This window comes from Schistocerca serialis, chromosome 10 (assembly GCF_023864345.2).
Source record: "Schistocerca serialis cubense isolate TAMUIC-IGC-003099 chromosome 10, iqSchSeri2.2, whole genome shotgun sequence".
In the NCBI taxonomy this organism is placed as follows: Eukaryota; Metazoa; Arthropoda; class Insecta; order Orthoptera; family Acrididae; genus Schistocerca; species Schistocerca serialis.
In genome coordinates, this window is record NC_064647.1 from 231561457 (window position 1) to 231574172 (window position 12716).

Genomic DNA, 12716 nt, shown 5'->3' on the forward strand with positions numbered 1-12716 from the left:
ATGGTTCATTATTCCACACACCCTTTATTCCTGTTAGTTAGATAAAGCTCAAACCATATTGCAGTACTGCCAGTGATACCATAAAATTCTAATTTACTTAGGAGAATTCAGGGAGACACACAGTCTAAGGCTTTTGACAGGTCACAGAAATTGCCAGTAGCCTCTAATTTGTTATATAATGAATTACGTTCATACTCACTGTATATGTAAAAAGCATTCCCTTTGTCAGAACCCTTAAGGAAACCAAACTGTGACTTGGACAATATATTGTTTGCAGGCAGAAGCTTAAGAAGACACTTTAACATAACCTTTCCAAATGTTTTTGAAGGCACTGGAAAAAGTTAAACTGGTCAATAGTTGATGGTATTTCTTTATCCCCCTTCTCATAAAGAGGCTTAACTTCAGTGTGTTTTAACCAATCTGAAAGTGTTCGCTGATACCGAGACTGATTTCACAATTACTTAAGGTAGAACTCAACTCACGAGAACATTCTTTGTTAACTTCATTGACTTGTTATCATAGCCACCAGAATACTTTGATTTTAAGAATTTTGCAATGGACAATACTTCTTTTAGAGAAGTGAGTGTCACTTCCATCTTACTGAAGTCATTTGTAGAGACTGGTCTCAGATATTCCATTACACTGTTTACTGAACCTGATAACCCCAAGCTGTCAGTAACATAAGCAAAGTACTTGTTTAAGAGGTTTGCAACACTAGATGCACTTGTTACCGATGTCTTATATATTTTTAAAGTTATCTGTACCTCTTCCCTTCTGGTCCCACCTCTGTCTGTCTTCACTATATCCCATACAGTTTTTATTTTGTTGCCTGGTGGAATTATGTTTTTCTCATAATAAAGCTGCTTAGATTTCAATTATTTGCTTCAATATTTGGCAGTATTCTTTGCAATGCTTTACAATGCACAGCTGTTCCTAGATAGTTGATGCAGTTTTCTTTTTGCTCCACCTGATACCTTTATTCCTTGTGTAATCCATGGTTTATTTTTAGACTTCTCTTTGATCTGAGTTACCTTTAGGGGAAAACAATTTTAAAGTGACGAAGTTACTTTATTAACGAATGATTTGCATTTTCCATTTGAGTCCGAAATACTGTAAACATCTATGCAGTTTAAGTCTTTGAGCAATCTCCTAAAATTCTCAATTTTTGAGTGATTAATTAGCCTCCTCTGTTCAGATTTAATATATTTTACATCCTGACACTGTTTCAACTTTAACATAAGATACTGCATCTTATGATCAGATAACCCATTTACTATTGGTTTTGTGATATGACCTTTTTCCCTAGATTTGTCTACAAAGATATTATCAATAGCAGTCTTAGAGCATTTATATACTGCAGCTGCAAAGTTTACAGTGGGAATGAAATTGAATGATTACTGATTGCAATGACTGTCCACTGACAGAGGTTTTCAATAAATCCACATTAAAATCACCAGCAACCACTACACCCCCTCTTTTTTTTAACTGTGAGATTGGACAACAGAGCTTCCAGATTTTTTATGAAGAGGTTAAAGTTTCCTGAAGGTGCTCTGTATACACTTACAATTATAAGAGACTTCTTATGAAATATTACTACTGTTACAAAAGCTTATAAGTGCTGCTCTGAGCAAATTTTGTTATTGTCAATATTCTTGAAATTAAAACAGTTTCTGACAAATGTGGCAACTCCTCCTTTCTACATATTTTCTCTACAGAAGTAAGAGGCTAACTTAAATCCTGCAACACTTAATGTATCTATCGCAATCATCACATGAGTTCAGAGAGGCAGATTATGCCAAGTAGTTTGCTCAACACTAATTCTTCAACACGAATAAGCAACTCATTATGCGTACCCCTCAATACTTGTATATTCTGTCAATTTCTGGACATCTCCACTGTTTTAGCAATGGGAATGTCATTTTCAACCTGTCTCTGAACATCTTTCGTTTCTGCCTTTCCTACCCTAAAAAACTGCTTTTCTGTCACTTGTAATCACTGATACTTTACCACACATGATAGTTAGCCTTTGCCTTCCCTTTCCTTGCCGTGTCTTGTATGATCCCATCTATTGATAGTCAACAAGAACCGCACCAATATGAGACCCCATACCTGATCCAAGGAGCCGTTCTACCTCTAAATTAACTCTACTAATAGAAGAGTTTAAATGAGGCAAGTCACGGCCCCTCAGAACAGATACAAGCCCAACACCAGTACGTCTCATTGCTGAAGCTATCTTGCTGACCTTCCACTTTACAATCCTTGAGGCAAGCGAAATGAAAGGAGGCATGAAGTAGCTTCACTTAAACCAGTTAATCCTAGTGGGACTGCAGCCACAAGGAAGTTAATTTTGTGAAGACTGCAAGCAATGCATTGTGTGCTAGAAGTGCTTATTGATTACTGTTTGGTTTGTATGCACATTTGCCCTAACTGTCTACAGTCAAACAAGAACTTAAATTTTTTTATGAAATGTATAATTTGTATCTGATGATGGAATAGTAACATTACACAATTCATAGGATCAACAAATTGTACCTGATATGTAGTAAGTAACTAAACACTGCAGAAAATATATCCAGGCTATTACAATAAAAAGTATGTATCAGTGTCTTTTACTTATGAAGACAAGAGTTTTACTTGTGTAATGTACCCACAGATACCTTTCCATTTCACAAAATGAAGATATATACTTCCTATTGGTTTCTCGGATCCTGCATCATCATAGGCCTATTATCGACTTCAAAATATAAGGTAAACATAAGTGTAGTAATGAAGTTAGGTACAGAGTATAAACACAAGTGTCCCAGGTTTCTCTCTTTGAAATCTGATAAACCTACTTTAACTGAGCCATGGTTCCATCAGATCAGATCAGATCAGTAGGCAACTGCAAACATTTTTTCATGAAGGTATTGACTGTCTTGTCTTGCAGCGGAATAAATGTGTTAACAAATATGATGATTAATTTTCAAATAATGGACTGTATACTTACTCTTTCTTCCATCTGCCTCATTTTCATTTTACTGCTCCTTATACATGTACCTGACCCATGAATCTGTAATTTGATTTGACATTTCATCAGTAGTGACAATCTGTGCTCTGAATTTAGTTGTATTGGTATGTAACATGCCCTTTCTTTGCATACGTTGTATCTAACGGTTGGCTCACCTATGGCAATGTGAGTGTGAATGGCTCTGGAAAATTCTACCACCAATAATATGAACAGTGACGGATCACTCTCAGGTAAGCTACGGCTGACCGACTCACCAACGGCTCGTTGGTCTTCTCGATGCTGACGATGCGGATGTTGCCCTCGTGCCTGGGAGGCGGCGAGCCCCTCCCTGAGCCGGGCACACCCCCTCCGCCACCCGCACTGTGCGTGGGTGAGGGTGCCGGAGAACGCGGCTCGGTGGTGGCAACGACCGCGTCGTGGGCTACCAGCAGCGCGTCCAGCTCGTAACGGGAGAGCAGGTCACACAGTTCTGCCGCCTCTGGCAGCTTGCATGGCCGCAGCACCTCCAGGCACTGCAAGAAGTGCAAACACTCACAATCTTGACCCTGCTCTACACAACCTCTCTGGGATTTATCTAGCCAATTGCAAGATTCCAATGTTTCAGTTTATTTGGAGACCATACATTGTCCATACTAGAGTTGACAATGGAAGCAAGATTGAAGAAAAAACAAGGCCTGTTTATAGGATATATTGATCCAGGAAAAGCGTTTGGTAATGTAAAATGATGCGGAATATTTGAAATTTTGAGAATATAGAGATAAGCCGTAAGGAAAGACAGGTAGTACACAATATGCACAAAGATCAGCCAAAGATTGAGCAAGGAACCCAAGTTGAATGCACAGCCATCCAAGTAATAGCAGCATCACTTCATGAGAAATGACTGCTAGTCATCCACAGGGTACGTGATATCAGTGAACACGTTGCCCACGTGTAGAATTGGAAAGGTGCACGATCTATCGGACTTTGACCGAGGGCAGATTATGGTGGCAAGAGGCTTGGCATAAGCATTTCAAAAACTGCACAACTTGTCAAGTGTTTGTGGAGTGCTGTGGCAAGTCTCTGCACTACGTGGTGAAACCACGTTCCGACGCAATGGGGTCGGGTGGCCAACCCTCATTACAGATGTTTGATATCATAGAGTGGGCAGATTGGTAAAACAGGACAGGCAGTGAACTGCGACAGAACTAACATCAGCCTTTGATGCTGGGCAGAGCACAAGTGCTCCTGAACACAGTGCACTGAACTCTGCTAATTATGGGCCTCCACAGCTGACGACCCATGCGAGTGCCAATGTTAACACCACGACATCACCAAATACAACTGAAATGGGCACGAAACAACTGGCACTGGACAGTGGCAGAGCATTGCACGGTCTGACGAATTCCAACATCTCCTTCATCATGCCGATGGGAGGGCTCGAATCCATCATCTTCCAGAGGAAGACACCTGTACTGCGGGAAGAGACGAAGTGGCAGCACCTCCATTATGCTCTGGGGAACATTCGTGTGAATATCCACGGTTCCAGCGGAGCTCATCGAAGGGCTCCGTGTTGGCCGAGGAGTACCACACACTCGTTGCAGACCACATGAACCCCTTCGTGGTGATCATGTTTCGCAATGGCAGTGAAATTTTGAGCAAGATAATGCGCCGTGTCACGAGGCCAGGAGTGTGATGGAGTGGTCTGAGGAGCACAGTGGCGTGTTCCAACTGATGTTCTGGACCCCCAACTTACCAGATATGAATCAGATCGAATACATCTGGGATGTGGTTGAATATGATGTCAGAGCTCGCTACCCCCATCCCCAGAATTTGTGGGAATTAGGTTACTTGTGTCTGTATCTGTGGTGCCATCACCCCCCCCCCCTCCCCCCTTCCAACAACCTAGCAAGCTCTCGTTGCTTCTATGCTGTGATGCATTGCCCCTATTATCTGTGCCAACAGTGAACATGCTATCTGTTAGGTAGGTGCTCATAATGATTTGATTGATCCCTGTACAAGAACCAAGAGGGAACAGTAAGACTGGAAGACCTAGAATGAAGTGCTCAGATTAAAAATGGTGTAAGACAGGGATACAGGCTTTCGCCTATACTGTTTAATCTATACTTCGAAGAAGCAATGATGAAAATACAAGAAAGCTTTAAGAGCGGAATCAAATTTCCAGGTGAAAATATAAAAATAATACGATTTGTTGATGACATTGCTATCCTCAGTGGAACTGAAGAAGATTTACAGAATGTGTTGAATCGAATGAACAGTCTATTGAGTGCTGAATATGGATTGAGAGTAAATAGAAGAAAGACAAAAGTAACGAGAAGGAGCGAGAAACTTAACATCAGAATTGGGGATCAGGAAGTAGATGAAGCATAGGTGCTCTAATCAAATAAAATCATATGGTTCGAGAGACCTTTCTAAGTCTCAAACATCTATGTCTTGGTTTCAGGCACAATATCCGTTCTATGCAGAATATGGTTCAACATCAACCTTCCGAATGCAATGTTGGAGTTTAGGGAATACTGAGTGGGCTATGCGTGAATGGAAATTTGGACTGAGGAGAGAGGCGAGCTAGGGTAGTCCTTGCTGAGCAAGGAGCCCAAGTTCAAATCCCTGCCTTGGTACACATTTTCATTCATCTCTGTAGTCTATATAACACTATTTTGTAATCACTACAGTAACATCACATACCCTCTCAACCTGTGAAGTTTCATCTTGTTTCCCACTCCCCCTCTTACTGCTTCAGTTTTTCTTTTTTTTTCTGACAGTATTATATAAGTTGAACAGAACTGGCGACAAAACTAAACCCTGGGGGACACCATTTTTAAGTTTCTGGTGTCTGCTTAATTGACTGCCGAGAATCATTTGAAAATCTCAAACACAATATGTTGTCTAGGAGGTTTGTTCAAAAGGAAACCGAACTTGTGAAATATCGCGCCAACCAGCAGAGAGAGCGCGTCTTAGTGCATAGCGTGCACCTAGCGGCAGGTTTAGCCAACAAACTGCCATTTGCCTCGTGTCACTCGGAAAATTAGCAGGCCAACCACAGCCGCTGAAGTAAGCATGTGTAGAGCCAGCTCTTCAGATTACTGCAATGAAGGAGATGAAGGAGCTTGAAGAACAAAGTGCGTGTGTGAAATGCTGCTACAAACCTGGCAAAACTTTCACAGAAATATTTCAAACGCTTAGCCAAGCGCATGGGGAGGACTGTATGAGTCGCACACAGTGCTATGAGTGGTTTAAACATTTTCAGCGGTGCAGAATGTCGGTCTGTGACGATTCCAAGTCTGGACGTTCTTCCATATCAACAGCTGATGGCCACGTGGATAGCGTTCGTGCTGTGATTCACCGAAATCGTCGTTTAGCTGTTTGGGAAGATGCTGAGGAGGTGGGCATCAGTGTAGGATCATGCCATCAAATTTTGAGTGAAAAACGTGAGATGCATCGTGTCAGTGCAAAAATCGTACCGTGTTTGTTGACTGAAGATCAGAAACGGACACTTGTTGAAATGGGAAGGAAGTGCCCCAGCAGAGTTTTCCCTGTTTCCCATGCCGAAAAATACCTTGAAAAGACGTCGTTTCCAAACCATAGAGGAGATACAGGACAATGCAACGAGCAACCTGCGCGCCATCCCACAAAATGTATTCCAGGAGGCGTTCCAAAGCTGGAAGAAATGATGGGAACGGTATTCGGCCAGCAGAGGGGATTATTCTGAAGGGGGTAGCGCTTAAAACATCGAACAATAAGCAATAAAGCTGATACAGCAAACGTTTGGTTTCTTTTTGAACACAATTCATATAGGCCTATCATGGTTTGGCAGTGTATAGCACTTGCGGATTTGTAAAGGATTCCTTCTCAACAATAAAGAATGTTTCAAAAAGGACTCAACAAATTTAAAAATTCGCGTACATTTATTGATACAGAGCTGGGTCTAGTGTTATTTTGTAGGGAAACACTTCATGTTTTTTTTACCTTAAACTAAAGATGTTGTATATGGCTTCCGTTGCTTATCCTGCACAGATCCCATTGGAAATCAATTTCTTCCAAAACTCGCTGTAAAATTGCAGGTGCAAAATGCTCAGTGATGGCATAAATTCTTGCTCAAGTTCAGGTAGAGAAGCTACCACAGGAGGTACAAACACGATATCCTTGGTGAATCCCCATATCGAGTGGTGTCAGGTCTGGGGAATGTGGGGGCCATGCAATTGGCGCATCACAGCCAATCCATTTATCTGGAAAGTGGTCACTGTAAAAATCCCGAATGTCAGCCAGGTAGTGGAGTGGTGTACCATCTCACATGAAATAAACATTTCGTTCTCGGTCATCCACATCGATCTGTGGTATCAAAAATTATTGAACATATCCAGGTACACTATCCCGTTGATGGTTCCCTCACAGAAAAAAAAGGGACCGTACACTTGGTTCTTGCACGATGCACAAAAATCGTTCTGTTTAGGGCTATCACAAACATGGTGCAATGTTTGACGAGGATTTTCACTGCCTGAAATCCTACAGCTGTAGTCTTAACGTTGCCACTTAAGTGAAAAGTGGACACGTCAAAAAAGATGATTTTGTCCAAGAAATGTTCATTCTCATATAATCGATTTAACATATCTGCACCGAAGTTCTTCCGAGCAATTTTATCCGTATCTTTTATTGTTTGTACAATCATCAATCTGTACGGTTTCAAACGCAAACAGTTTCTCAATACATGCCCAAACGGTTGTATGTGGGATCTGCAGTTCACGAGATGCATGCCGGGTCAATTTCGCAGGGCTGTTGACAAAACTTTGTCTCATTCGCTCGACGATGTCGTGAGATGTGGTTGGATGACTTGATGTTTCCCCATGTCTCACGGAGCACCCTGTTTCTAGAAAACATTTGCGTCACTAATAAATTACAGGCCTGCTAGGAGGATCTTCAGCATAGTCGGTACAGAAATTACGATGAACTGTTGTCGCCGACTTCGATTCTTCAAACCAAAACAGACAGCTAGCACGCTCGAGTCCATTGAAGGCAGCCATCTTTAACGCAACTGCCGCTAGCGCTCCTCACGGTGCGATCTGGGACTAGCGAACTACGCGAGACAAAACTTTATGTGGATAAAATGTTCTCGGGTTTCCAACCGCGTCAACTGCTTATAACTACACGAGCTTTCGGCCAAGCACTTCTTGGCCATTGTCAACTGCTATGACTGCCAGTGGGCTGTCGGTGCGCCCTTATATACGGTAGCTGCTAGCTGTGACGTCTCTGGTACCCGTGACATTGCCATATATGGGCACATTTTGAGTCGGCGTTCGATGTGCCCTCTTCAACCGCGCAATCGCTGGATGCCACGCAGCGCTGAGCTGCAAGCCACTGTCTCTATTCAGGGTAATTTTTATTTCAATAGCTTCCTTTATTAAACTGTCCCAGAAGCTGTTCGTGCGAGCCACGACAGAGGTATCGTCAGATTTTATGTGGTGACCATTTTCTAACACATACTCAGCTGACATAGATTTCTCTGGATAGCATAGGCAATAATACCTCTCGTGGCAGTCGTAACACTTGACAATGGCAAGGAGTGCTCGGGTGAAAGCTCGTGTAGTTTTAAGCAATTGACGCGGTTGGAAACCCGAGAACATTTTGTCCAATGTTATCTCTGCGAGACTCTGCATTCGTACAAAACTTTGTGTGTTTCCCTATAAATTGACACTACAATAACCTCTGTAGAAACTATGAATTAATTTATATGAATTTTCAAGGGTGTACTGACTTTTTGAAACACCCTGTATTGTTCGTCGATTTAAATCTACGAGACCCTACCCAAAATTTTCCGGAATTTGAATATTGCGCCCAAACAATCGACAGTACAAACTCGCGAGGAGCAGGTGCAGAGGAGTGGGCCGGGAGCATGGAGGTAGAATAAGAGGAGATGGCGCTACAGACTTGCGCTGTACGTTGTTTTGAAGCCAGTGGGCGGGGCCTGCCGCCATCTTGGATCCCCCAAAACATTAGCAGACGAGTGTTTACAATTGCTTCTTGTTCGTTATTTATGTCCTGTGCACGTGATATTTGTTTTATATAGAAAATGTTACTCGGTTTTAGTGAACAACACAGCATAAGGAACGCAACTTCAAACGTTTTTCTCGTCTTAAATGCGTATTCGATACAGTAATACGTAAAAATATTACGCTTCTTGCCTCAGTACTGTAATTCCTTTTTGTTTATACACTTAGAATAATCGAGAAGAGACTGCTATGAAAAGCGTGCTTTTGTAATCCATTTCTATTCACTTTCATTGTGTTTGTGTCGATAATTGATAAAGCCAGAACTCCAAAAACAATGATTGATAGTTTAGAGGCACCGATTTGTATTCGTTGCATTTTCAAGTCAAATGCAAATTTTAAGTGTTCACGTTTGCAAGAAACTTACCTTATTTCCTTTGGTGTCCCATAGATGTATGCAGGGATGATATAAACAAGCCAGCTGTCATGTCAACAAAGTGAAAAATACGTTAAATTACGAAGGAACAGAACTGAATTTAAGATTGTCAGGCCCATTGCAATTTCCACATCTGCTTTCTTTTTAAATTGTACCTACCAAATGACATTCAGCGTGGCAAAGAACAGAAATTTACAGGGTAATACGACAACACAGTGATTAATGTAATGATCTAAGCCTGGACTTCGATAGGGAACTTTGCTTTAACAAATATGTAACCATTTAAGTACTTATAATTTAACCACTGTAACAGGTGTTTTACACATTTTACTGAAGATTTAATTAACTACATGTAGTTACATTAGTTTTATATTAAATTATTGCATATTAAAACATTAGTCCCCATTTCCAGGATATTTCTTGCCAGGACTTTTCAGTTACTTCAGAATAACCACACAGTGAAAACCAAGTGTAATGCTCACTTCCAGACAGCTCTTCGCCTTGGATTGATAGAAATCTAAAGTTAAATCACAGAAATAAAACCTTACTGTAAAACTTTACAGTGCATCAGAATTTCAAGTATATATAAGAAAATAGCGCTTAAATAAGTCCACTTACGAATGAAATGTGATTTGTTTAAACTTTAGACTACAATCAGAACGATTAGTACACCCGTGAGCGACGCAAGCCCGGCATTTTTTATCAAAACACTTCACGACTACACGGAATCAAACCACCAGAAGCGAATGTTTTGGGGTAGCTAACATGGCGGACCTTCTCTTGGATCGGCTTCAAGCAACGAGTTAAAATTTCATAGAGTGGCTGAGATACTAGTTACAGCGCTCCTAGCGGCAACCAACGCTAACTCGGCCGCCATGTTCTCCTTAGTCAAAACATTAGGAAAGCGTTACTGTTGTTTGTGTTGGAAGTGTGTCAGTTGTTGTGATATTACTGCAATATTTAACTTTTCTAGTTGACTTTTTTGTTACAAAATATAAAGTCAACATGCCTGCAGTGTGTTCAGCGTTCAACTGCACAAATCGCAGCGATAAAACAACAAATATTTCATATTATAAGTAAGTAAGCTTTAGACAAATGCAGGAAAGTAATTTATTTATCGTTGATTACAGATTTCCTTTAAAAGATAAGGAAATTACAAAAAGATGGGTTATAAATATGAAACGAGAAAACTGGTTTCCTACTACAGCCAGTTACCTCTGTTCAGCTCATTTTGAAGAGAAATATATGTACCACACAAATGTCCAGAGGCGCCTTTTGTCAGAAGCAGGACATACTATCTTTAACTTTCCACCACATTTACAAAAGCAAGATAAAGTATTACGACCACAACCCAGAAAGCAATCTTTCGACAATTTGCAAGATAGTGCTGTTACAGTGACATCATTAGCACAAAGTAAGTCAATAATTTAATTTTACTCCGTGTTCTTATTACTTTGAATTACATTCTTTCTATTATAATCTTATGGTGTAACTCTGTTATAAACTTATGATGTAACTGCATTCTTTCAGTGCCTGTCGGACCCACATACGTTTCTGCTGACCACAATTACTGTCTACCAAGCCCTAAGAAGTTGAAAACACAATATAACAGAGTACAAGCAGAGAATGTGCGACTAAAGAAGCGGATAAAGCAAATGAAGCAACTTAGTGTACGGCACAAAAGAAGAATAGTGCAGTTACAGAGTTTAGTTGCTGGTTTGAGAAGAAGGCTATGTAGTTCAGTTTCTGATATGTTAAACAGTGAACATGTAGTTGGTTTGTTGAAGGAGCTATTGGAACTTCAGTGCAGTGCTAAAGTACGCCATTATTCTCAGCAAATAAGGAAATTTGCCCTGACCCTACACTTTTATTCTGCCAAGGCATAGCGACAAAAATATCGCATTTCTGCGCCCGTTACTGTTTCTAATAGTTAACCACAGCATGTTTAGAAGTTTCACCGTAATATTCTGGTGGTACCTGCTCTAATTGCATTAATTTATGGGCAACAAGTAACGTTGTAGTGGATGGACAGACTTATTTGAGTTGTCTTGTAGTGTTATCTACATCGAAAACTTTAGCCATATTTCGACAGAAACATCCCCTTTTGCTGTCAGTGTACACTGAAATCACTGCTGTCTATTGCTTGTTTTAGAAAAAATAAAGCTAGTATGGGCTATTTCAAGTAAAACGCAGCTACAAGGGGGCAGGACACAGCAGACGAATGCCTTGACTAAAGAAAACATGGCGGCCAGAACTTCAATTTGCTTCAAACATGGCGGACCTATAGCCACTCTATGAAATTTTAAATCGTTGGCTTCAAGTTTGTGACGTCATGACAACTCCTCTTATTTTTACCTCCATGGCCGGGAGACCCAGAGAGAGAGAGAGAGGAGGCTAGAGTGGAGAATCTTTGGCTGGTACTTACGTCCCTGGAGAGGGCGTGCGCGTTGTCGGCGGCGGGCGGCCGGCAGAGCCCCCTGGCGGCGGCGCGCTGCACCCTGTTGTGGACGGCGAGCGCGCGCCCGAACTGCGGACTCAGCAGCAGAGTCTGCACGGCCGCCACCTGCGCGCCTAGCGCCGAGCCCGACCCCACGCCGTCGCCGGCGCTCTTCTTCAGCAACAACTGCAGCCGCTGCAGCGACGCCACCAGCTCCCCGTACCCTGCCGAGCACACCACCACAGCCGTTAATGGATCCCAACTCCCCAGGACCGGATTCACTTGCTCGTCAAAGATCGGTGAAAGATCTGCACTGTACTGTAGTGTCACGGAATAGTAAAGAGTTGGGAACGTGGAATACTGTCAAAGTTTCATCGCCTATGCCGAGAGCCGGAGGCAGTAGGTTAGCCGAGAAATAAGAGGATTGCACATGTATCAGAATGTGTCGTCACGCAGGGGCAGTGGCCCGGTTACACACAACAGGCGAGAGAGAATTGGTTAGCACGCGGGTTTGTGTTCGACGGAGACTTTCGTAGAGTGTAAGACAGAGGTATAGCGTCAGCTGTACTGCATTTCATAACTTCGCGTAAGTCTGCCGTAACAACACGTAACTCTGTCGCAGGAACACCTAAGGGGGCGAGAACGACAGATAAATCGGCAGTGTAAGTGGAACGAATGCGTTGATTACAAACGAGCATGACGTCAGGACGTCGCTCGTGCTTCCTTTACATATGCCAGCTTTGATAGCAGCAAGGCACTCGCAGTTAGATTTGCAGTTAGATGTGTACTGGGACGCTGTGCAGCGCTCAGCTCGGAGATCGACATGTTAATCTTTATTAAGAAGTTGTTCCAATAAGG

The 12716-nt window shown here is 42.0% G+C and overlaps 1 protein-coding gene across 2 annotated transcripts in view; it reads right to left on the minus strand.

Annotated features, from left to right (window-relative positions):
* The window catches only part of LOC126424930 (protein PALS1), a 795237-nt gene that overhangs the window by 58755 nt on the left and 723766 nt on the right, over positions 1-12716 (minus strand). For both annotated transcript variants that reach the window (XM_050087777.1, XM_050087776.1), the window contains exons 6-7: positions 11847-12082; positions 3262-3519 (exon numbers count right to left, since the gene is read on the minus strand). In XM_050087777.1, coding sequence (XP_049943734.1) covers positions 3262-3519; positions 11847-12082 — 494 coding nt within the window. The remainder of the gene's footprint in view (positions 1-3261; positions 3520-11846; positions 12083-12716) is intronic.